The sequence below is a fragment of the Hemitrygon akajei genome, chromosome 25 (genome assembly GCF_048418815.1).
Source record: "Hemitrygon akajei chromosome 25, sHemAka1.3, whole genome shotgun sequence".
Taxonomy (NCBI): domain Eukaryota; kingdom Metazoa; phylum Chordata; class Chondrichthyes; order Myliobatiformes; family Dasyatidae; genus Hemitrygon; species Hemitrygon akajei.
In genome coordinates, this window is record NC_133148.1 from 11,573,505 (window position 1) to 11,594,631 (window position 21,127).

General features: G+C 43.3%; 1 protein-coding gene across 1 annotated transcript in view; it reads right to left on the bottom strand.

The window, feature by feature from the left end:
- LOC140716169 (symplekin-like) overlaps window positions 1–21,127 on the bottom strand; it is an 80,500-nt gene that overhangs the window by 36,453 nt on the left and 22,920 nt on the right. The window contains exons 10-16 of the mRNA XM_073028814.1: window positions 19,234–19,432; window positions 16,391–16,541; window positions 14,220–14,455; window positions 10,678–10,759; window positions 10,469–10,582; window positions 8,761–8,908; window positions 2,364–2,524 (exon numbers count right to left, since the gene is read on the bottom strand). Of these exons, the coding sequence (XP_072884915.1) occupies window positions 2,364–2,524; window positions 8,761–8,908; window positions 10,469–10,582; window positions 10,678–10,759; window positions 14,220–14,455; window positions 16,391–16,541; window positions 19,234–19,432 (1,091 nt within the window). The remainder of the gene's footprint in view (window positions 1–2,363; window positions 2,525–8,760; window positions 8,909–10,468; window positions 10,583–10,677; window positions 10,760–14,219; window positions 14,456–16,390; window positions 16,542–19,233; window positions 19,433–21,127) is intronic.

The following is a 21,127-nucleotide window of genomic DNA, read 5'->3' on the forward strand; positions in this document are numbered from 1 at the left end:
GCCTTTTTCTCACTGTTGCCATCGAGTAGGAGGTACAGAAGCCTGAAGGCACACCCTCAGTGATTCAGGAATAGCTTCTTCCCCTCTGCCATCCAATTTCTAAATGGACACTGAACCCTTGAACACTAACTCACTTTTTAATATATAGTATTTCTGTTTTTTGCACAATTTTTAATCTATTCAATATACGTATACTGTAATTGATTTATTTATTACTATTTTATTTTGTGTTTTTGTTTCTTCTATATTATGTATTGTATTGAACTGCTGCTGCATTAACAAATTTCACGACACATGCTGGTGATAGTAAACCTATTCCGATCCTGACTATTAGATCAAAGCACAATAAGAACACAATCAATAACCAATTCTAGCAGCAGCCCGACATTCAAAATTCAAGTTTATTAATCACATGTACATTGAAACAAGCAGTGAAAAACGATGTGGAAAATGTAGCATTCAAATTGCATGGAGAAAATGGTACTAAAACAGTGATGATATCATTCATATTAGTAATGTTGGCTCAGGGATAGGTATCGGTCAGGAGACAGTGGAAAATAGTCTCAATCTTCTCTAAAACAAGAACATCAGAACTTGAAAAGGAGTAACCATTTGGCTGATCTTTTGTACTCAGTCATCCTTACTCACAAAGGAATTATGTACAAACCTCCCTGGAACTGTATGATCATGCACTTTGGCAGAAGGAATAAAGGCTATGTTCTAAAAGAGTGTAGTGAATTCAGAAAATGGAGATGCAAAGGGACTTGGGTGCCCTAGTGCAGCACTCACTCAAGTTAATTTGCAGGTTGAGACAGTAGTAAGAAAGGCAAGTGCACTGTTAGCATTCATTTCAAAAGGACCAGAATATAAAAGCAAGAATGTAACGCTGAGGCTTTATAAGGCATTGGTCAGATCACATTTAGAGCACTGTTTTAGGCCCCATATCTAAAAAAGGATGAGCTGGGTTCACAGGACGTTCATGAGAATAATCTTGAGAATGAAAGGGTTTAACATATAGAACAGTACAACACATGAAGAGGATTTGATGGCCCAGTCCTTTATTTGCTGGTTTAGAAATATGAGGGGGATCACATTAAAATTTATCAAATATTGAAAAGCCTTGATGGAGTGGATGAAGAGAATTTTTCAAATAGAGGGAGAGTCAAGGAGAAGAGGCTTAAGCCTCAATGGAAGGACATCCCTTTAGTACAGAGATGAGATGAGGAGGAATTTCTTAAGCCAGAGGATGGTGAATCTGTAGAGTTCATTGCCAGAGATTGCTGCAAAGGTCAAGTCACTGGTTATATTCAAAGTAGAAGCTGAATCACAATCGGGTTTAATATCACCAGCATATGTCATGAAATTTGTTGTGATAGATCCTTGATTATTAAGGTTTCAGACAGAAGGCAAGAGAATGGGAGTTGAGAGGAATAATAAATTAACCATGATCGAATAGTGGAAAAAAACTCAGTGGGTCAAATGACCTGATTCTGCTCCTACTTCTCACTGATGTGCTGCTGGGCAGTGACAATGCCTTTTAGACTAACATCATGAGCAGTGGTTAAAACAGTCCATGCAAATAATCACCTTTAGGTAAGCTTCAGCTTGCCAAATCAAGCACAAAGGATCTTGGCCTCGGTTGTACATTGCACCCATGCTCCTGGCAGCCCAGTATTCTGATCCCAGCCCCATCAGATACCAATCACTGACATCTCACCACTTGCCAGCACAAAACATCAAGTGCAGTCCCGCTCACAGCAAACAGGTTCACCAGAGCCCACAGCAGAGGACTTTGCAGGAACACATCATGAGTATGTGAATGGCAAGTTTGCAGGTGGAGGACACAGTGGTTGAGCTGTACTGTTGCCTCTCAGCTCCTACAACCCTGACCTCAAGTATCACCTGTGTGCAGTTTGCATGCTCTCCCTGTGACAAAGTGGGCTTCCACCAGGTCTTCCTGTTTCCACCCACATCCCAGTCAGGCAGATTAGTTTAATTCTCCTTAATGTGCAGGTGAATGATAGAGTGCGTAGAGGGAGGAGTTTAATGAGAATAAAATAGCTTTGTATTGCCTAGGAGTAAATGGGTGGATAGTGGTAGGTGAAGCCTCAGTAAATCAAAGGGCCTGTTTTGTCAGCGACTTGAGATTTAGTGTACCTCAGTGTTGCCTTCTGCACTAACCCCACATTCCCCAATTCCTTACCACCAGATCCATCACACCCACCCAAAGACACACAAAGTCCCAGTAAAACCAGACCTCCCCCTCCCTGAGAAAAGCAGTAGAGCACTGGTGTAATTAAAGTCAGATCTCAGAATGAGACAGAGAAAAGTGTGCTACTCTCTGAACTCGGGCTTGGGCTTACCGGTTGCTCGATGACACGCAGTACAGTGCGCTTGATGTCAGCAATGGCCTCTGTGTAGACAGCAGCAAGCTCGTGGATGAGTTTATGGTTCTGGGGAAGTAAAGCAAGGTACAAATACAGGCACTGTTTCACCGTCTCTTCCGTCCAAGGAGCTGCCACCTCTGTCATGTCGAAAGAAATTAAAAAGAAAGTCAGCAGGTAAAAATAGCACACTATTCAGACAGCAGATGCTAACCCATCACTCCTGCAGGTAGACAGCTGAGCTTCGCCCTCTCAGAGTAATTTCATCCATACAGAACAGCACAGCACAGGAACCAGCCTTTCAGCCCACTATGTGGTGCCAAACTAATCATTAAAACCATACTAAATTAGTCCCTTCTGTCTACACAATGTCCAGTTCACCACATTTCCTGCACATTAATACGCCTACCCAACTGCTCTATCATCTAAAACACTTGCAAATTTCTACAGATGTGCCATGCAATTCAAACTAATTGCATTACTGTCTGGTATGGAAAGGCAACTGCACAACATCAGAAAAAGCTGCAGAAAGTTGTAAACCCAGCCAGCTTCTTCATGGGCGGTATCCTCCCCCAGCATCCAGGACACCTTCAAAAGGAGATGCCACAAAAAGGGAGCATCCATTACCCCATCACCCAGGACATGCCTTCTTCTCATTGCTACCATCAGGGAGATACAGAAGCCTGAAGAGATACACTTAATGTTTCAGGAACAGCTTCTTTCCTTCTGTCATCAGATTTCTGAATGGACAATTAACCCATAAATACTACTTCTATCATTTCCCCTCTCTTTTTGCACTTATTTATTTTTTTAATATAGGGGTGACACCGTAATTTATAGTTTTATATTATTATATACTGTAAAGTACTACTGCCACTAAACAACACATCCCACAACATATGCCAGTGATGTTGCATATTGGGTTCGGAGCTAGCAGCATGTTCTTTGTTGAGATGTGTGAACTCTGGGAGACCTCCAGACTCCCTGATAACTGTGTGAAGTGCACTGCATCCAGGTGCAGCTCCTTAGAGACCGTGTTAGGAAATGGAGCAGCAGCTGGACAACCTTCGGGTCAGAGGGAAACTGAGGAGGTGACAGACAGGAACTATGGGGCGGGGGGGAGTCACCCAGTTGGACGACCTTCGGGTCACAGGGGGAAACTGAGGTGGTGAAACACAGGAACTATGGGGTGGGTGGGGGCAGTCACACAGGTACCAACCTCTTGCAACTAAGGTGACTGTCAGGAAAGGGAATAGGCTGCCAGTGCAGAGTACCCCTGTAGCCTACTGGAGGAAGCCACAGCAACAATATGCACTGAGTCCGGCTCCATGGCTCAGAAGGGAAGGGGGAAGAAAAGGAACGTAGTACTGATAGAGAATTCCATGGTTAGAGGAGCAGAAAGCAGTACAAAAGATACCTCAGTGGTGTCTTCGCATCCCTGGTCATGGTCAGGGACGTCTCAGATCTGGTCCATGATATTCTAAGTGGGGAGAGTGATAGGGCAGAAGCCATGGTGCATATTGGTACCAACGACACAGGTAAAAAAGGGAGGGGGTCCTGGAAAGAGGGAGTAGAAGGAATTAAGCAGAAAGCTGAAAAGCAGGACCTCCACATTAGTGATCTTTGCATTGCTGTCTATGAGAGCAGGTATAGGATGATTTGCAGATGAATCCGTAGCTGAGGAATTGGTGCTAAGGGTAAGGTTACAGATTTCTGGATCGTTGGGATCGCTTCTGGGGAATGTATGACCTATACAAAAAGGACAGATTACACCCGGACCTGAGGGGGACCAATATCCTTACAGGCAAGTTTGCTAGAGCTGTGATGGAGGGCTTAAACTAATTTGGCAGAGTGATAGTGCTGAGGATGGGGGAGTTAGTAGACAACTAGATCCAGTGTGTAGTGAAATTGTGAGGAGGAATAGGCAGGCGATAGGGCGAATTGCAATCAGTGGGATGAGTTAAAGTATAACAGGGGGCCAAAATCAACAAGGGTAACGAATACAGGACTGAAGGTGTTATATTGGAATGCACATAGTATACAGAATAAGGTAGATGATCTTGTAACACAGAGATGGGCAGGTATGATGTTGTGGACATTTCTGAGTCGTGGCTGAAACATCCAAGGATACATGTTGTATCAAAAGGACAGGCAGATGGGCAGAGGGATGGAGGTGCTTTACTGGTAGAGGTGACATAGGATTGGAAGATGTAGAATCCTTGTGGGTAGAGTTAAGGAACTGAAAAGGTAAAAAGACCCTTTTGGGAGTTATATACAGACCTCCAAACAGTATAACCATATAACAATTACAGCACGGAAACAGGCCATCTCGGCCCTTCTAGTCCATGCCGAACGCTTACTCTCACCTAGTCCCACTGACCCGCACTCAGCCCATAACCCTCCATTTCTTTCCTGTCCATATACCTATCCAATTTTTTTTTAAATGACAGTAGCCAGGATGTGGACCACAAATTATAAAGGGAGATAGAAAATGCATCTCAAAAGGGTAATGTTGCGATTATCATGGGGGATTTCAATATGTAAGCAGATTGGGGAAAATCAGGTTACTGCTGGATCGCAAGAGAGTGAATTTAAATTATGCCTACAGGGTGGCTTTCTAGAGCATCTTGTGATTGATAGATAGATAGATACTTTATTCATCCCCATGGGGAAATTCAACTTTTTTCCAATGTCCCATACACTTGTTGTAGCAAAACTAATGACATACAATACTTAACTCAGTAAAAAAATATGATATGCATCTAAATCACTATCTCAAAAAGCATTAATAATAGCTTTTAAAAAGTTCTTAAGTCCTGGCGGTTGAATTGTAAAGCCTAATGGCATTGGGGAGTATTGACCTCTTCATCCTGTCTGAGGAGCATTGCATCAACAGTAACCTGTCGCTGAAACTGCTTCTCTGTCTCTGGATGGTGCTATGTAGAGGATGTTCAGAGTTTCCCATAATTGACCGTAGCCTACTCAGCGCCCTTCGCTCAGCTACCGATGTTAAACTCTCCAGTACTTTGCCCACGACAGAGCCCGCCTTCCTTACCAGCTTATTAAGACGTGAGGCGTCCCTCTTCTTAATGCTTCCTCCTCAACACGCCACCACAAAGAAGAGGGCGCTCTCCACAACTGACCTATAGAACATCTTCAGCATCTCACTACAGACATTGAATGACGCCAACCTTCTTAGGAAGTACAGTCGACTCTGTGCCTTCCTGCACAAGGCATCTGTGTTGGCAGTCCAGTCTAGCTTCTCGTCTAACTGTACTCCCAGATACTTGTAGGTCTTAACCTGCTCCACACATTCTCCATTAATGATCACTGGCTCCATATGAGGCCTAGATCTCCTAAAGTCCACCACCATCTCCTTGGTCTTGGTGATATTGAGACGCAGGTAGTTTGAGTTGCACCATATCACAAAGTCCTGTATCAGTTTCCTATACTCCTCCTCCTGTCCACAAAGGGAAGATTAAGCCCACTAGGAGAACAGCAATTCTGGCTTGAGGGCTATGTAATAACCCAAATTTGATTAAGGAGCTTAAGGTAAAGGAGCCCTTGAGAGGTAGTATTCAAATATATCATAGAATTCACCCTGCAGTTTTGAGAAGATAAAATCAGATGTATCAGTATTACAATGGAGTAAACAGATGCATGAGAGAGGAACTGGCCAAAGTTGATTGGAAGGGGACACTAGCAGGGATGATGATAGAACAGCATTGGCTGGTGTTTCTGGGGGAAATTCAGAAGGCACAGGAATTATGCAACATAAAGATGAAGTAGTATTCTAAAGGGAGGATGAGGCAACTGTGGCTGACACAGAAAGTCAAAGACAGCATAAAATATAAGTAAAGGGCATATAATATTACCAACATTAGTGAGAAGAGGGTTGAAAAGCCTTTAAAAACCAACAGAAGGCAACTAAAAAGCCATAAAGAGAGAAAAGATGAAATTTGAAGGTAAGCTATTCAGTAATATAAGAGGATACAAAAATGATTTTTCAGGTATTTATAAAGAGTAAAAGAGATACGAGAGCAAATATCGGATCATTGGAAAATGATTCCAGAGAGGTAGCAATGGAAACAAAGAAATGGCGGACGAACTTAATAAGTATTTCGAGCAAGTCTTCATATGATAGACACAAGCAGAGTGTCAGGGCAGAAGTGTCGTTGCTACTTAGCGGAAGGTGCTTCTGAAGCTAGAAAGTCTGAAGGAACACAAATCACCTGAACCTGATGCTCTATACCCGTGTTCTGAAGAGGGTAGCTGAGGAGACTGTGAAAGAATAATCTTTCAAGAATCACTCCGTTCTGAAATGGTTTCTAGAGGACTGGAAAATTGCAAATGTCATTCCAAGAGGGAGGCAGAAGAATTGAAATTATAGGCTAATTAGCCTGACTTTAGTGGTTTGAAAGATGTTGAAAACTATTATTAAGGATGAGGTTTCAGGGTACTTGGAGGCACACGGTAAAATAGGCCAGTCAGTATAGTTTTCTCTTGGGGAAATCTTGCCTGACAGAATTTTTGGAATTTTTTGAGGAAATAACAGGCAGAAAAAACAAAGGAGAATCAGTTGATGTTGTTTATTTAGATTTTCAAAAGACCTTTGACAAGGTCCGCACATGAGGCTGCTTACCAAGAGCCCATGGTATTACAGGAAAGGTACATGGACAGAAGATTAGCGGACAGGCAGGAGGCAAAGAGTGGGATTAAAGGGGGCTTTTCTGGTTGGCTGACGGTAACTACTGGTGTGTCACAAGGGTCAGTGTTGGAACCGCTTCTTTTGATGTTATATGTCAATGATTTGGATGAAGGAATTGATGGCTTTGCGGACGGTACAAAGATAGGTGGAGGGGTAGGTCATGTTGAGTAAGCAGAGTGTCTGCAGAACTTGGACAGATCAGGGAAATGGGCAAAGAAGCGGCAGATGGAATATAGTGTAGGGAATCATGCACTTTGGCAGAAGGAATAAAAGCGAGGTCTATGTTCTAAACGGGGAGAAAATGCAAAAATCAGTGGTGCAAGGCCACTTTGGAGTCCTCATACAGGATTTACTAAACATTAACTTACAGAGCACGTCAATGGTAAGGAAGGTAAATACAATGCTAGCATTCAATTTAAGCGGACTAGAATATAAGAGCAAGGATATAAATCTTAAGCTTTATAAGGCATTGATCAGATTGCACTTGAAGTTTTGAGAGCTGTTTTGGGCCCCTTATCCAAGGGAAGATGGGGAGGGTTGAGGACGGTCGCAAGAATGATCATGGATATGGAAGTGTTTACATATAAGAGGCATTTAACATTTCTGGGCTTGTACTCACTGAAGTTTAGGAGAACAAGGGGGGGAATCTCACTGAAACCTTTTGAATACTGAAAGGCCTAGATAGAGTGGATGCGGAGAGGATGCTTCCTGTAATGAGTCTAGGACCAGAAGGCACAGCTTCAGAATTGAGGGACGTCCATATAGAATGAAGATTTCTTTAGCCAGACGATGATTAATTTGTGGCAGGCCAGTTCATTAGCTATATTTAAGGTGAAGGTCGTTAGGTTCTTGATTAATCAGGGCATCAAAGGTTACAGAGAGAAGGCAAAAGAATGGTGTTGAGAGGGATAATAAATCAGCCATGATGGAATGTTGGAGATCATATGATGGGCTGAATGGCCTAATTCTGCTCCTATGTCATATGATATTAAACCTGGCTCTCTTAAATACCTCTATCACCACCCCTGACAGCATATTCCAGGCACCTATCACTCAGTGTAAAATAACTTGGCCACACATCTCCTTTGGTCTTGCCCTTTCTTACTGAAGTACCCTCTATTCTCTAAACTTTTCATACTCTTATAAACTTCTTTCAGGTCTCCCCTCAGCCAATCCAGAGGAAACAACATGAATTTGTGTAACCTCTCTATAGTGCACATGCCCTCTAATCCAAGTAGCATCCTGGTAAACCTCTTCTACACCCTCTCCAAAGCTTCCACATCCTTCCTATAATGGGGGTGACCAAAACTAGAACATAGAACAGGAACAGACCCTTTGACCCACAATGTTATGCAGAACTAATTAAAAAAGCCCCTTATACCTACAAAAGTCCAGATCCCTCCATCCTACCATGCCTACCAGCCTCTTAAATTCTTCTATTAAATGTAATATTCCAGATGCAGCCCAACTGTAATTTTATAAAGAAGCAACATTTCTTTTGATACTTATCTATCCATAAGAAACAGTAAAATCCTAGCAAGACTACCGCAGACTTTCTCACCCATCACGTTAACGTGCACATTTAAGATCTGCTCACTGCAGGCAAACTGTCTTCTTTACTTCAACCTCAAAGAGTCCAGAGTGACAGAGTACACACAGAGCTCTCACCTGTATCTTTGTCAGCCCCAAAGAGAATGGAGGGCGGATTGGGGTGCACCAGCAGTTGCAAGTAATTCAGAGCAAACTTCTCGATGTAGTCACGCAGTTGCTCTTTCTCATACATTCTTTTAATGAACATCAATGCCTGTGAGCGGACCTAGAGACAAAATCGAGTATCACTAGGAGTGCGCTATCACTTCTGGATGCCTACAGCACATAAACAAGCTGATTTTGAAGGGGAAAATGGATCACCACTGTAGGCAGAGGTCAGAAAGACTCTACATCTTCCTCCATGTCTGCAGATTTACCCAGTGTCAGCTGCCAGACCTCCCCAAGTTAGCGAATGCCAAGTCAGAAGAGTACATTTGCATTTCGATATAGTACAGTCTGACTGGTTTCATCACTGCCTGGTCTGGAGCAGAGGGTTGTAGACTCAACCAGCTCCTCCCCACCATCAAGGACACTGTCAAGAGGGCAGGCAGTGCTTCAAGAAGGTGGTATCCATCATTAAGGACCCTCATCGTCTGAGACGTGTGCAATTCTCGTTTCCACCATCGGGGAGGGGGTACAGAGGCCCAAAGACACACTCCTAATTCAGAAACAACTTTTCCCCCTTCACTTTCTGATTTCCTGAGGTATTTACTTTTGTCACTTTTATGTCTTTGAACAATACTGCTGCAGCAAAACAATAAATTTCACATCTTATCAGTGAGTGGTAATAAATCTAATTCCAGTCATTCACAACCTTGGGCTGGTCTCAAAGCTTTCATTACCAATGAAGCATTTCTGAAGTGCAGCTACTTTGCAATGTAGGAGTCACTGGAGATAACATACTCACACCTCACACTAAAAACTAATTAATGATCCAAGTTACATTAGTTGAGAGGTAGATACCGAGGAAATCTCATTTAACAACCAAGCGCTAGCCTGGATTGTGTTTAAGATTTAGAGCAATCCTAAGAGTAATTATATAGAGTAATACAGCAAAACAAGGTCCTTTGGCCCATCAATTCTACAGCCATCTTTTACCCATCTACACAAATCCCATTTCATTTTTACCATATTCCAATCAATTCCTCCCAGATTCAACACTCACCTATACACAAGGAGTAATTTACCACAGCCAAATGACCTACCAACTTATGCACATCTTAAGTGGGAGCAAACTGGAACACAGGAAACCCATGAGGTCACAGGGAGAACATGCAAACTCCACCCAAGATCCACAGACCATGCCATTCAGATTACTTGGAATGGGACAAATCCACACCTTACAAAAGACAATAACAATGTCACCCTCTGAACTATAGCAACACATACAAAATGCTGGAGAAACTCAGCAGGCCAGGCAGCATCTATGGGGAGGAATAAACAGTCGGCATTTTAGGCCGAGACCCTTCATCAGCACTCATTTTATACATGTTACACTAGATTTCCAGCACCTGTGGAATCTCATGTTTATTCTCTGAACCACGCATGACACCAAGAGTCAAGGAGCTTCCTCCTATAAAGTCAGCTCATGAATTTCCAGAAAAGGAGTCCCAATACCTACTCACACCTAGCACGAATCCAGTCTTCAGGAAAGAGATCTGAAAGTAAATTGATTATTAAAAGAAAGCAGATAATTGTTAAGGATTTAAAGTGGGGAACAGATCCCTAGCCCATTCTTCCCAAAGCCCCACAGAAAGCTGGAAACAGCTGTTTCTTGTGACTTCACCTTGTCCTTCTCGTGGGAGCTCAGATCAAGCAGCACATGAAGGTACTGTAACTGTTTCGAGGGGCGTTTGAAGACCAGATCTCTCAGTGTCGACATTCCCAGGTAGATCCGAGTCTAAGGAAAGGTAGCGAGGAAACCAAAGTCAGCTTCTCATTGGAACAGGTTGAATAATGTGGCCAGCAGCCACAGAACAATGGCCTGCAACTTACCTCATCCTCACAATACCTCCGGATCACTTCTAATGCATTATCAGTTATAGATGGAGCCTCCAGAACCAGCTTTGTAAACAGCCTAGTGAGAGGAGACGTACAATTAAAAAACACCAAAGAAATTACAGGAAACATTCCAATCGATTAAAGGAGAGTCTGCAGATGAATTATAAAGACCTAAAGCTTGTGAGTATAAAAATCACCAACCTGCATTGAAATAGTGCTTTTTGTGTAGGACAAAACATCCCAAGGCTCTAAATAGAGATAACAGACCTGAAAGGTTAACTTTCTCTCTCCGCAGATGTTGCCTGAACTGAAACATTTTCAGAGGGCCTAGAGAAAACACGGACTCCTGAGAGGATGTCACTATTTAACTCTGAGCTCTGACACCCAAAGCTATAATAACATCATGCTAACCACAATGCTACCATGGGGGCCAGTATGATTAGTTTCACAGAGTGCGCAGCACTTAGTGAGAACAAGGGTACAGGCAGCAGTATTTTACGTGGCCTCTACTTCAGAGAATGTATGGCAGAATGAACAACTTCCCAAAATTGGAGAAAGGCCAATTTTGACAGCATCCGAAATGATCTGGCAAGTGTGTTTGAGGAACAGGCTGTTTGCTGGCAAAGATGCACTTGGAAAGTCAGAGGCCTTCAAAAACATAATTTTGAGAGTACAAAACTTGTACGTGCCTGTAAGAATAAAAGGTAAAGATAACAAGTGTAGTGAACCTTGGTTTTCAAGAGATATTGAGGCCCTGTTTAAGAGAAGGAGGAGATGCGTAGCAGGTATGAGCAAGTAGGAACAAATGAAGTGTTTATGGAGTACAAGAAATGCAAAAGAACACTTAAAGAAATCAGGAGGGCTAAAAGGAGGCATGAAGTTGCTCTAGCAGACAAGTTGAAGGAAAATCCTAAGGGATGCTGCAGGTATGTTAAAAGCAAAATGATTGCTCAGGACAAAATTGGTCCTGTGGAAGACCAGAACGGTAATCCACGTGTGGAGACAAAACAGATGGTGGAGATCTTAATGTAACCTTTGCATCTGTATTTACTTGGGAGACAGATACAGAGCCAAGTGAGGCAATGTGGCATCAACTTCAAGAACCTTCTATAGAATCCAGAGAAGGTGGTGTTTGCCACCCTGAGGCAAATCAAGGTGGATAAATCCCCAGAGCCTGACAAGGTATCCCCTTGTCAGGCACGTGCAGAAATTGCTGAGGCCCTAGCAGAGTTATTTTAAATATTCTTAGCAACAGGAAATGTTGTTCTGCTGTTTAAAAAAAGGCTCTAAACAGAAACTGGGAAATCATCGGCTGGTGAGCCTCACATCAATTGTGGGAAAGTAATTGCAAGGTATTCTGAGGGATCGAATATACAAGTATTTGGATAGACATGGGCTTGAGGATAGTCAGCATGGCATGGTGCACGTAGGTCATGTCTAACCGATCTTATAGAGTTTTTCAAGGAAGTTACCAGGAAAATGGATGTTATCTACATGGACGTTAGTAAGGCATCTGACAAAGTCCCACATGGGAAGCTGGTCAAGAACAGTTGCTTTGCTTCCAGGATGAGGTAGACATTAGCTTTGTGGGGGAAGCCAGAGAGCTGTAGTTGAGAGTTCCCTCTCTGACTGAATGCCTGTGACTCGTGGAGTGCCGCAGGGATCGGTGCTGGGTCTGTTGTTGTTTGTCATCCACATCAATGATCTGGATGAAACTGTGGTTAACTGGAACAGCAAATTTGCAGATGACACCAAGATTGGAGATGTAGTAGACAGTGAGTAAGGCCATCATGGCTTGCAGAAGGAACTGCATCAGTTGGAAAAATAGGCTGAAAAATGGCAGATGGAATTTAATACAAGGTTTTGCATTTCAGTAGGACCAAACAGGGTAGGTCTTACAGAGTAAATGGTAGGGCACTGAGGAGTGTGGTAGAACAAAGGGATCTGGGAATATATTTACATAATTTGTTGTAAGTGGCATCACAGGTAGATGGGGTCATAAAGAAAGATTTTGGTACATCGGCCTTCATAAATCAATATGTTGAGGACAGAAGATGGCATGTTATGTTGATGTGCTGTAAGACATAGGTGAGGCCAAATTTGCAGTACTGTGTCCAGTTTTGGTCACCTACCTACAGGAAAGATGAAAACAAGGTTAAAAGAGTGCTGAGAAAATTTACAAAGATGTTGCCAGGTTGGAGGAACCCAAGTTATAGGAGATTAGAAAGTTTTTGACAGGAACAGGCCATTCAGCCCAACAAAGCTTGCCAAATTGCTATTCACATAGTGTGTGAAAATAACTATTGAGTTTACATTTGAGAAGATTACATAGGTTAGGTCTGTATCCTTTAGAATGTAGAAGATTGAGAGGAGATTTGATATAAGTATACAAAAATATGAGGGGTAAGTGCAAGCAGGCTTCTTCCAGAGGTTGGGTGGGACTACAACCAGAGATCGTGGCTTAAGGGTGAAAGGTGAAAAGTTTAAGGGGAACATGAGGGGAAACTTCTTCACTCAGAGGGTCATGAAAGCGTGGAATGAGCTGCCAGCACATGCGAGCTCAATTTCAATGTTTAAGAGAAGTTAGGATAGGGATGTGGAGGGCTACGATCCAGGTCTTTGGGAGTAGGCAGCTTAAAAATTTCGGTATGGACTTCCTGGGCCGAAGGGCCTGTTTCTGTGCTGAACTTCTCTTTGACTCTTTAACCAAAAATGCAGTTACGCAGCTAAATCAGAATGATAAAATAAACTGTAAGCTTTTACATCTGAATCATCTTTGAGGAAAGAAATGTATTTACTTAGCACTTTTCACAAATTTTGCTGTCAATAATATAGCAGACAATTTGCAGTTGTCTCCTACATTGAGTATTTCATTGGCAGCAAAACTATAAGTAGTTTTTTTTTGTTTGGTTCACTGCCTGTTTTTAAAATAGTGTGGATCAGTAAAAACGATTCAAGGTGACCCATTGGATAAATTGACATTTGGTACAATAAAGAGAGCAATAAAGATACGTCATTAGAGAACAAAATGGAGTAGAATGGAAGATGGTGTAACCAAAGAGAATAAAAAAATTCCTTCAACTTTCCAAACAACACACACAAAATGTTGTGCCAAGCTAAAAAGCAAAGCTATATGGAAAGTTGAAGGGCAAACACGAGGAGATCTGCAGATGCTGGAAATTCAAACAACACACAAAATGCTGGTGGAACACAGCAGGCCAGGCAGCATCTATAGGGAGAAGCGCTGTCGACGTTTCAGGCCAAGACCCAAGGCATGCCTGGCCTGCTGTGTTCCACCAGCATTTTGTGTGTTGTTTGAATTTCCAGCATCTGCAGATCTCCTCGTGTTTGCCCTTCAACTTTCCATATAGCTTTGCTTTTTAGCTTGGCACAAGTCAGTGTTCTGAGTTGTGATCAGAATACTGGAATCAAGTTCAACCAGTGATCTACCCCATTGAGAGATGCAAAGAGAAAACTGAACAAGCAACACAAAGAGTAAGGAAGCAAGTAAATTTCCCACTGTCACTCCTACTGACCCGTCCTTCTGGTCTGGTTTCTCTTGCAGGCCGGACAATAGGCTAGTCAGACACTCATCATAATTCTCAAGGCTGCCATTGGGCCATTGGCTGAGATACAAGTTGTACTCTTGGTAAAGCCATGCAAATGCAAGGTCAACACGGTTTCGGATATCCTCAAGGATGAAATCCAGCATCTCGACTTTCATTCTCCCATCAAATTGCGTCACAAGACGTGCCAGGATCTTCACACGGATCTGGGTAAGAAATTCATTAATAAACTTTACATGCAGTCAGTGGAAAGGAAAATATCACAAAACTTTTGATGAAAATTTGCTTCTCTGCATTATATACAAGTCTCCAATCTTGGTTATATCCAACTTTATTTGTCACATGTACATCGAAACAAAGAGTAGGGATTAACGGGTCCTTTTCAGAATAGCAGGCAGTGCCGAGAGGGGTACCGCAAGGTTCGGTGCTGGGACCGCAGCTGTTTACAATATACATTAATGATTTAGATGAAGGGTTTAAAAGTAACATTAACAAATTTGTAGATGACACAAAGCTGAGCGGCAGTGTGAAATGTGAGGAGGATGTTAGGCGGATGCAGGGCGACTTGGACAGGTTGGGTGAGTGGGCAGATGCGGTTTAATATGGATAAATGTGAGGTTATCCACTTTGGTGGCAAGAACAGGAAGGCAGGTTACTATCTGAATGGTGTCAAGTTAGGAAAAGGGGAAGTACAATGAGATCTCGGTGTCCTTGTTCATCAGTTACTGAAAGTAAGCATGCAGGTACAGCAGGCAGTGAAGAAAGCTAATGGCATGTTGGCCTTCATAACAAGGGGAGTTGAGTATAGGAGCAAAGAGGTCCTTCTGCAGTTGTACAGGGCTCTGGTGAGACCACACCTGATTGAAACATAAGATTATTAAGGGTTTAGACACGCTAGGGGCAGGAAACATGTCCCCGATGTTGGGGGAGTCCAGAACCAGAAGCCACAGTTTAAGAATAAGGGGTAGGCCATTTAGAACAGAGTTGAGGAAAAACTTCTTCACCCAGAGAGTTGTGGATCTATGGAACGCTCTGCCTCAGAAGGCAGTGGAGGCCAATTCTCTGGATGCTTTCAAGAAAGAGTTAGATAGAGCTCTTAAAGATAGTGGAGTCAAGGGATATGGGGAGAAGGCAGGAACGGAGTACTGATTGTGGATGATCAGCCATGATCACATTGAATGGCAGTGCTGGTTCAAAGGGCCGAATGGTCTACTCCTGCACCTATTGTCTAAGGTCTATTGAAACACACAGATAAATTAGTCATTTCCGTTGAGGATGTGCTGGAAGCAATCCACAATAGTCACCGTGCTTCTGGCACAATATAGTATGCCCACAATTTACTAACCTCATCCCTCATGCCTTCAAATGTGGGAGGAAACCCAAGCATCTAAAGGAAAGCCACATGATCATAGGCAGACTGTACAAACTCCTTACAGATAATGGCAGGAACTGAACCCCGATCTAGCTGGCACTGCAAAGCGTGGAATTAATCATTAAACTACTGTCTAGTCCAGCTACGCAGCAGGAAACTCGCTCAGCCTCCTTCAGTATGTGGTTATGACTGCACACCTTTTAAAATGCTACTCAGCTACCTGATCAGAACTGCACTACAATGCTGAAGGAACTCAGCAAGTCAGGCAACATCTATGGAAATGAATAAACAGTTAATGGAGCAAGGCTTAATCAACGTGGATTGCAAATTTGGATTAATTCAGATTTATGATGTGCTATAGCTTCTACTTCTGGTCGCTCATTTTTGTTACCAGCTTTGGGTGATTTTTGAATCGGGATGGCCTGCAGATAATGAACACTGAGCTGAACTGAGCCTTTTGATTGTGTGTTCTAATATTCTGTGTTTTCGCTCATTTTTTCTGTTGCTGTTTGCACAATTTTTTTTGCACGTGGGGGTAGTGGGTTTGATGTTTGATATTTTTCTTTGAATGGATTGGTTCCATGGTTCTTCTTTGTTTCATGACTGTTTGTGAGGAAGACAAATTTCAGGGTTGTATACTGCATACATGCTTTGATGTTTCAGACTGTAAAGGAAGGGAGAAGATGCCAAAATAAAAAGATGGGAGGAAGGAAAGGAAGACAAGCTAGAAGGTGATAGGTGATGGCAGATGCTTTCACGTTATACATACCGGACCAGCTCCGCCTCGTGCCACTGCTTTCTCAGAGTTCAGGATGCGCTTCAAGGCACCAATCTTCAGCTTATCTATCTTATCTGCAGGCAACTGCTGCACCACGTCACCCAGACGAAAAACCTTCTTCCGCCCACTCTGTCCCATCGGCCTGAAACTGACAGAGAAACCGATCAATGATTGGAAAGGATCCAACATGTTCTAAGCCAAAAATAAAATTACGTGCTTTTGTAGCATCTTTATTGCAAAACATCCCAAGATTTCACACAGGAACATGACACAGAATTTGACACTGAACAACACATGGAGACAACAGACAGCTTGGTCAAAAAGGATGGCTTCGAGGAGCATTTTCAAAGTGGATTGGGGAGGGGATTCCAGAGCTAAATGTCTTGTGGCTGAATGCTGACCCAAAGATTGGAATTGGAACACTGAGGGTTGGAAGAGATTAAAGGATAAAGACGTGTTCGTGATATGATACCCGTGAAATCTGGCAGATTCTGGGAACCCAGAGCAATACACACAAATAAACAGTTGACATTTTAGGCTGAGACCCTTCATCAGGACTGGCAAGAAAGAGGGAAGAAACAAGAAGAAGGGGGAAAAGGGGAGGAGGACCCAAAAAGCAGAATTTCCTAGTGGCCAATCATTTCAATTCCTATACCCATTCCTGTTCCAACATGTTGATTCATGGCCTCCTCTTCTGTCACAATGAGGCCACTCTCAGGTTGGAGGAGTAACACTGCAATATTCCTTCTAGGTAGCCTCCAACCTAATGGCATGAACGTCGATTTCTACAACTTCTGGTATTTTTATTCTCTCACCCACTTCCCTCATCTTCATTTTCCCATTTTGGCCTCTCACCTCTACTCCTCACCTGTCTATCCCTCTGATGCCCCTCCTCCTTCCTTTTCTCCAATGATCCACTTTCCTCTCCTATCAGATTCCTTATTCTCCAACCTTTTGCCTTTTTCACTATCACCTCCCAGCTTCTTACTGTATCACCCCTTCCCACCCAACTGGTTTCACCTATCACCTTTCTAGATTGTCCTCCCTTCTCCCCACCACCTTATTCTGACTTCTTCCCAATTCCTTTCCATCCTGAAGAAGGGACTCGGCCCAAAATGTCCTTTCCATAGGTGCTGCCTGACCTGCTGAGTTCCACCAGCACTTTATGCGCACTACTAAAGAAAGCCATGTAGTGATTTGAAAACAAAAATAAAAACTTCAAACCTGAGTTTGTATTTAACCAGGAGCTAATGTTGGTCAACCAGCTGAGTTGATGGAAGAAAGACATATTTGTCTTGGAGAGCAAACACGAGGAAATCTGCAGATGCTGGAAATTCAAACAACACACACAAAATGCTGGTGGAACACAGCAGGCCAGGCAGCATCTATAAGGAGAAGCACCGTCAACGTTTCAGGCCGAGACCCTTCATCAGGAACAAGGGTCTCAGCCCAAAACGTTGACGGTGCTTCTCCTTATAAATGCTGCCTGGCCTGCTGTGTTCCACCAGTATTTTGTGTGTGTTGTTTGTCTTGGAGAGTCAGGACTGAGGCTGCAGAATATTACTGTTTGTAAAATATCAGGCAGCATGTCTTAAGGTGACTTAATATTTCAGTTCCTAGCTCCACTTAAGAATTTGCATGTCAAAATAAACTCAATCTCTTGACAAAATCCCAATCGATTACAGATCTTTGCTAGGGTTGTGAGTTAGTTTAATATTGCTGTCCTCATTTCTGCCTGATAGTCCTGAGAGATCTCTAGAGCTCTGCACTACTGTTGACAATCATGGTTACAGCAAGCATGCCCAAGCTCTGGAATTCCCTGCCAAAATTGCTGTCACTCACTAAAATATGCCTTGGTCCAGCCATTCGTCACCAGTCCTAACAGTTCTATGTGGCTCAGTATCAAATTGTGTCAGATTACAAACTTGAGATGCACCTTGATACATTCCAAATACACAGCCTCGGATCAGCCTGATAGTGTAACCAAAGGATAGAAACTCATGGAGGAGTTCAGGACGATTAATGGCGCCTAACAGCGACTCTTTTGTTTGTATCTTCGAAAACAGCTCTATTCCCATCTTTAATATCTCCATTTTTCCCTTTCAGGGTTCTTTTGAAGACCCTCACCTGAAGTTACATGCTGACTATGGTTCTTTGAGGGAATGGGACCTGCTCTCAGAGTTTCACAACTGACCACTATTCGGCACACCAAGGGCTTGGCCTAAGAGCTCAGCTCGCCTTTAGAGGACCGAGATCTTGTGGCTCTGGAGACAGGCGGATCGAAGGTCAGTGTCACAGCAGGAGATCAGTGTGTCATCAGGAGAGTTGGAAGATCTACAGCAGTATGCCCAGAGACCAGAGATCTTTGGGTACAGAGCTCAGAAAAAGCAATGCAATGGACTTTTAGCATCGTAAACCAGCGAGTTGTTTGTTATGTCTCCCCTCTTGCTGTGAAAACGGAGACAACTCTTTCTCCCTTATAACGGAGACAGAGTCTGTGGTAGTCTTTGGGGTACTGCAGGTCTGTGTCCTTGCTGTTGCTTTGCTCACGCTTGTGTGCTCCGTGCTTTTTTTTTGTCAATGGGGGAGGGGGGATTGTTGCTTGGTGCCGCTTACGTGTGGGAGGGAGCAAAGCTGTGGGGAACTTTGGGGTTCTAGTATTTAACTGTCATTCATTCTTTCAGGGCACTCCTTGTTTTCGTGAATGGTTGGGAAGAAAAAGCATTCCAGGATGCATATTGTATACATTTTTCTGACATTAAATGTACCTTTGAATCCTGTGCAACAAACCCATATGAAAACTGATTTCCCAAATTGGTGCATTGACCAATTACCTGGACTGATTTGAAGGCATAATGGGTTCTGGTCGTCTCTTTGCTTGCATCTCCTCTTGTGAGAAGTGAACAGGTGCCCCAACAACAGAGATAGCTTGGCCTTGCCCCCGCATCATGGAGTAACGTCGTCTAATGTCAGATTTACCATCTTTCCCTTGTTTCATGTCTTCATCTGCCTGAAGTTTCATCTGGTCAACACCTAAGGAAAAAACATTTGGCCAGTGAGAACAACCACATTCTAGAGAGAGAAAGTTGACATTTTACCTCCAGATCAAACCAAATAGCAACGACAAAAACAGCATGGTCAATGACAGGCAGCTTGTACTCTCTGCAAAAACATCAGCACAATTGCAGGCTGACATTTCACTGTAATACTGAGAGAGCTGTGTCCAGTCACCAGTTAAACTGAGACTCCCTCAGGTTACTGCAAAAAATTCCCCATGGTGTAATTTGACTACCTACATAAATAGAGCCTGAAAAGCAAGGCTCTGGAGATCAGGACAACTGGTCAGGTGGTCACGGGAGACAGAAGAATGGTTACAGGATTGCCTTGAGTCAGTGGAGTAGGCCACGTTCAAGAATACATCTGAGGACCTGAATACTACACAAGGGTCATAAAAGACTTTATTAGAACAGCTGTGGATGAGTTTGTCGCTCAGGATTTAACGCAATCAGATGCCCTGGATGAACCATGAGATCTGGAATTCGCTGAGAGCCAGATCAGAGGCATTCAAGAATGCTACAAGAGATGCAGGTATGATCTCCAGAAAACCTTCTCAAAGGCGAAGTGGAGATTCTGGACCAGACTAGAATCAATAAGGGATGCTTGACATCTGTGGCAGGGTTTGAATACCACAACCTCCTACAAAATTAAATCTTGTGATATAGGGGACGGCACAGCTTCACTTCTGAATGAGCTCAAAGCCTTTTGTGCTCACTTTGAGCACCAGAACAGGGAGGAACCTTTGCACACCCCCGTGTCTCCCAATGATCCTTTGGTCTCGGTATCTGAAGATGATGTGCCGGCTTCCTTCAACAGAGTGAATCCAAGGAAAGCATCCTGTTCGGATGGAGTACCTAGTCTAGTACTGAAGACTTGTGCTGACCAACTGGCTGGTGTGTTCATGGATATCTTCAACTTCTCGCTCCAGAAATGTGTGGTACCCACATGCTTCAACCGTACCAGTGCCTAAGAAGAGCATGGTAACCTATCACAGTGTTTTGAGAGGCTAGTTTTGAAGCATATCAGCTCCCTGCATGAATGGCAACTGGATCCACTCCAATTTGCCTACTGTAGCAACAGCAGATGCCATCTCACTGGCTCTTCACAAACCTTGAAACAGCAAAGATGCATACATCAGGATGCTCTTTATCGATTACAGCTTGGTATTTAACACCATCATCCTCTCAGAACTAATCAGTAAACTCCAAGGCCTGGGCCTCAGTACTCCCTTGTGCAGTTGGATCACGGATTTCCTGATTTGCAGACCCTAGAAATCGGATTGACTAAAGCATCTCCACCACAATCTCCATCAGCATGGCAACGGGGATGTGTGCTCAGCCTCTGCTCTACTCGCTTTACACTCATGACTGTGTGACTAAGTACAGCTCAACACCATACGTAAGTTTGTTGATGACACCACTATTGTGGGCCGTATGAAAGGTGGGAGGAACTGCATACAGGAGGGAGAGTGAAAACTTGGCTGAGTGGTGTCATAACACCAACTCTCACTCAATGTCAATAAGACCAAGGAACTGATTGTAGACATCAGGAGAAGGAAACCAGAGGTCCATGAGCCAGTAACCATTGGAGGATCAAAGATGGAGAGGATCAGTAACTGAACCCTGGACCCATCATATAAACATTATTGCGAAGAAAGCACGACTGCACCTC